The sequence below is a fragment of the Nannochloropsis gaditana genome, assembly GCF_000240725.1.
Source record: "Nannochloropsis gaditana CCMP526 unplaced genomic scaffold scaffold226, whole genome shotgun sequence".
Lineage (NCBI taxonomy): Eukaryota > Eustigmatophyceae > Eustigmatales > Monodopsidaceae > Microchloropsis > Microchloropsis gaditana.
In genome coordinates this window covers 23,462-28,152 of record NW_005803727.1, presented here as the reverse complement: position 1 = coordinate 28,152, position 4,691 = coordinate 23,462, and the positions used below count along the sequence as shown (strand labels likewise).

Genomic DNA, 4,691 nt, shown 5'->3' with positions numbered 1-4,691 from the left:
CCCTCCCAGCCCCTTTGTCTCCTCCTTCCCTTCTTACCCGCTACCTGCCCCAATGCTCATGAGCTGGAGACGCCGTGTCCAATCATTCTGCTCGTCACTCGCCCCCCCCATCCCTTCCTCCTTCCCTTCCCCTTTCCCTTCCTCATTGCCGCCAAAGAAGGCCAGGATCTCGTTCCTGCGGTCAGGAAAATGCGCAAGAAGAATGAAATAAGGGAGAGAGGGAGGGAGCAAGGGAGAGAGGGAGAGAGGGAGCGAGTGAGGGAGAAATGACTGGCATGAGACACGAGTCCTGGTCGAAAAAGCGCAGGAGCCGAAGGGGAGGAGGGAGGGAGGATAGGAGCGAGGAACGGAAGTGGTGGACTGTTTCTAGGGGAAAGGAGAAGAGGGGGAAGGAGGAAGAACGAGAGAAGCAGGGTGGCAGAGGGAGTGGCTCGTACCTGAGGGGGACGGTGGGCGCCACAATGACTTGGAATACACCCTGTCCGTGGAATGCGAGAAGTCAGTTTTCTCATCGTCTCACTGACTACCTCGTCCCTTCCTCGTGCACGCCATGGCCCACGTCCCGGTCTTCTAGAAGCTTCCACTACCTTTGCCTGTTCGCATGAGAGCACTTCCTTTTTCCCTCACCGCACTTCGCACATCTCCCTTTCCCTCTTGTCTCCCTCTGCCCCCCTCGATTTTCCTCCTGTATAACCTCCTTCGCCCCGCCTCCGACCCGCCTTTTCTCTCATCCTTACACAAAGCCTTTGCAAGGTGGCGGCGGAGAGCCTCCCGGACACGACGGCGCCCATGCGCGCCGTCATCATGCCCAATCCGGCCACGTACAGGGCTGCCTATGGAAGCGAAAGAGGAAGGAAGGGGAAGAGGGGAAACGGAGAGGGAAAGTAAGGGAGGAGTCAATCCGCAGTTGGCATCTCATGTGACCAGGCGAAAGAGTCCTGAAAACGAGGAGCATGGAGGAGGAAGAGAATGAAATTGACTCGAAGGCCGGTGCTTTCAAACCTTTCCCCCCCCCAATCTCATCCCATGCCTGCCCGCATCTCCGTCCTCCCTTCCCGACCCCTCTCCTTGCCTCCCAATCAACGGCGCCTGCACTCGCGTATGAGATGGCTCCTCCGCTCCCTGTGGCCACCACAGCCGCCAGGGATGTGCCTGTGTAAGAAGGAGAAATGACGCGCTCACGCATCCGTCCGACCACTCTTTCTCAAGGTTCCTCTCCACGCTCTTTCTGTACGTCCGTCGTCCCCCTTCACAGCAATCCGACTCCCTCGTCCCTCCTCATCATCCTCTCAACCTCCCTACCGTGCGCCTGGTGCTGTGAGAATTTCAACAAGCCGGTCAAAGCCGGGATCAGAACGAAGGCACCTCCCATGCCTACTAGTGAGCCAAAGACGCCTGCCACGACTCCTGTATTTGCCGACAGGGTGACGAAATATCTAATGTCAAGGAGAGCCGAGAACAATTGCTACTATTGAAATGCAATCCAACTGGCCATAGATGAGGAGCCACAGATAGAGGCCTACGGTGGCGTTTCTGGTAAAGACATTTTTTATTCCTACGATACAGCTAGATAGAATATAATACGTTTTCAATATTCAATATCGACGGTAAAAAGCTTACCGATCCCCCCTGCCTTGCACATTGCTGTGGGTGTGACGGCAGGAACCTGCCCACCATTGTGTCCGTTCCCATTACTGCTGCTTGTACCGAGATTCCTCCCCCTCGTCTTAAATAAGCAAGTAGGAGACTTTGACGATGACGGAGCTATCGTGGCAATTCTGTGTCTTGAATGTACGAGTTGACGGCGTACGGCGAGGAGCATGGCCCACGTAAAAGCCAAAGCTTTGAAATGAAAAAGGAACCAGTTGGAGTGGGGGGAAAGAGCAACCAGCAACCGTAGAACATTACGAAATTGCGTATTTTAAGAAAGAAATAATGAGTACGTCAAGTAAAAATTCGATTTCTGGGCGTAGGACGACAGGATAAGTCAGGCTTGGAGCGCGTTTGATTCTAGTCGAAGTTCGCCATGCGTTGAACACGGAGGAGGTTGAGCTGCCCTCATATGTCACAAAACTGGAGCTGATACGCTTGTGACACTCAGCAAAAGCATGTGGCACACTCTGACAAAACCGGCTATTACGCGAGTTATCCTGGCACTTTTTGGCAAACAAACAGTAACACTACGGTATAGGAGCACAGACAAAAAGTAAGGACTGCAAGCGGCGTGAGGTTTGGAACGGGCATTTAGGATGGACGCTTTGGGGGAGGAACAGAGTCTCGCGAACGTATTTCATGACTCACCTCTTTGGGAAAAATAAATATGTTATAACCGTCATGAGGGCGGTGATTGAATAAAAGGTGTTTGAGTGCAATCTGATTGGGGACCGTGTCTTACGAAAAGTGATCCGCGATGGGAACGTGATAAAATTTACGAGGAAAACGTATTGAAGGATGGTGATTGAACCACAATGGACTCGCATCCTTATAGGTTGTAAGTATTCCTTATAGGTTGTAAGTATAATACAATAGCACGTATGAAAAACCCTCAGATAGTGGCGTGCAAATAGAATGCCTACTCTTAACATGTAACTGTTTTTCGTTGTCCAGCTACAGGTAACATTTTGTTGAGCGGGACATTGCCAGAAAATTGCTCTAATTCCGAAGTATATTTAAATAGTATAGAAGTGAAAGGTTTTTGACTCTGTGGTGTGCATGAAGGGACGGACGACGGCTGTGAGGTGTACATGTGGGGACAGTAGAAGAGAAGTGCCTGCAAGAGTCGGGATCGTCATATCCAGACTTGCGGAACAGCACCATAGCTATCCTTCTGACTTGCGTTTCCTAATCCTCAGTCAGCATCAATAGGCACAAACACATTGGGAGAATCGACATATGCAGGTGTTGGGGCAGGAGTATGCCCTCCAGCCTGTCTTCTCCCTCTGAGTCCTTCTTTCAACCGGACAGATTGCTGTGGAAGAGGAATGTGCCATGGCCGATAGTGATTTCACATGTTTGAATTTCGAGGAAGTCATAATCCCTTGGCTTGAGTGGTTGAAGCGGACGGGCCGGGCAAGAGCTCCCAAAACACGGAACTTATATAGACAGTACGTGACGGAACTAACATTACAGGTAGGAAAACGGAGCCTTGCGGCCGACTTTTCTCACACAGAAACAGGGATCAGCGTATTTGATTCAGGAAATTTAAAAACAATGTTATGAAAATCGGTCACAGGTTGCCATGGATAATTTGCATGACGAGGACTTGCCTTGTCTGGGTACGTATTTCTCTAGCTTCTGGTCATGATTATAGGATTGTAATCAATATCATATTGTGTGAGAACTTTGCACGGGGTGTACAAGCCTTAATAAGCAGCGAGATAAGAAGACTTGGGCTTCCCATTTCTTCAGCCAATTCTTGTCTTACAAATAATCGAGAGCGACGAATGGTGTATGTGTGCCTCCTCTCACCTCAAGCCCAGCACTTTCACTTCTTTCTACAGGCAGGGAGGCTGTAGAAGGCTTTGCGGTGGAGAATGAGTCACACTTGGCCGCATTGGCGGCAGGTACGTTCTTGTGGGGTTGAACTTTCTGCTGGTCATGTAAAGCTTACCAATATACGCTTGTGTTCACGTCAAATGCCGGTCCTGCTCTGTTTGGAGGGGTTGCCGTTTTACTTTCCTTCCGTTCTTGATGTAACATAGTGATTGTAATTGTCGGGCGCTCGAGACTCGACTGTTGTCTCTTTCTCCCAGAGCAAGACACGTAAATGTGAAGGATCAGGTCGTGGGATTGGGCCTTACTCGTCGGTCGCGCTCCATCGGCATCATGACGGCGTACCATGCTTACACATGTTCTGTCCTTTTTTTCACTACGCGGAACAGACCAGTCTCAGGCCGGGTACTGGCATGCCTGGGGTCATTTTTGGCACTGGCTACGGGGAGACGCCAGGAGGGAGGGTCCATGCGCTTCGGAACCACAAGGAGGAGGGGAGATAGGGGGGGAGGAAGGAGAGGAGGAAGAAGGAAGGAAAGGCCAATGGGCAGGAGGTACTGCGGCAGAGGAGAATAAGCGCGATGACATGGGAGGAAAGGTTGATGAAGAGAAGAGAATGGATACGGATACGGCCTTGGATATGAAGGTGGAGGAGGGCACGGATAAGGAAGCGAAGGAGGAGCAAAAAGGACGAGAGAGGGAGGCAGGACCAGGCACGCCTCAAAAGCCCTGTACACCTCTACCTTCTTCCCCCTCTTCTTCCTCCACCTGCTCCTCCCGCACGGCGTCTCCGTTCTCCTACAATCATTCGTCCTCGACGACCCCTCACCACCTTGCCCCCCTTCCTCTCTTCACCGACCGTCTTGCTCACTCGGAGAGGCAGCCCTCTCCCTCGCCCTTCCGCATGGGTGAATTCGAAGGAGAGAGGAAGGAGGGTAGGCCTTGGCTTGAAACGAGAAGGAAAAGAGGCGGAATGGCGGGAAGGATATCTGGCGAGGAGGAGAAAAATGGCGCGAAGAAAGAGAAGGTATCGGAGCGTGGGTGGGCAAGGAGAGGCGAGAAGGAGGGAATGGCCGAAGGCGTGAGGGAGGGAGGGGAGGAGGCAGAAGGTAACGAGGCAATGTGGGCACGGGCGTTGCAGGCAAGTTTCATTGGCTACCTGGGAAGGGTCGGGGTGACGTCGAAGAGGGCTCAGACGC

At 52.0% G+C, this 4,691-nt stretch overlaps 2 protein-coding genes across 2 annotated transcripts in view; one reads left to right on the top strand and one right to left on the bottom strand.

Moving 5' to 3' along the window:
- Window positions 1-737: 737 nt before the first annotated feature.
- Window positions 738-1,847, bottom strand: NGA_0076700 (uncharacterized protein; the record flags this gene model as incomplete). Its single annotated transcript, XM_005855316.1, has 3 exons — window positions 1,621-1,847; window positions 1,303-1,407; window positions 738-829 (listed from the first exon to the last, which is right to left on the bottom strand). Coding segments are annotated over exons 1-3 (399 nt in total), but the record flags the coding sequence as incomplete, so codon positions are not given.
- A 1,218-nt stretch (window positions 1,848-3,065) lies between these two features.
- The window catches only part of NGA_0077300 (uncharacterized protein), a gene marked incomplete at its 3' end in the record, with an annotated part of 2,447 nt that continues 821 nt past the window's right edge, over window positions 3,066-4,691 (top strand). Inside the window, exons 1-4 of the mRNA XM_005855322.1 lie at window positions 3,066-3,129; window positions 3,233-3,275; window positions 3,501-3,563; window positions 3,882-4,660. Coding sequence (XP_005855384.1) covers window positions 3,239-3,275; window positions 3,501-3,563; window positions 3,882-4,660 — 879 coding nt within the window. The 5' untranslated portion in view covers window positions 3,066-3,129; window positions 3,233-3,238. The remainder of the gene's footprint in view (window positions 3,130-3,232; window positions 3,276-3,500; window positions 3,564-3,881; window positions 4,661-4,691) is intronic.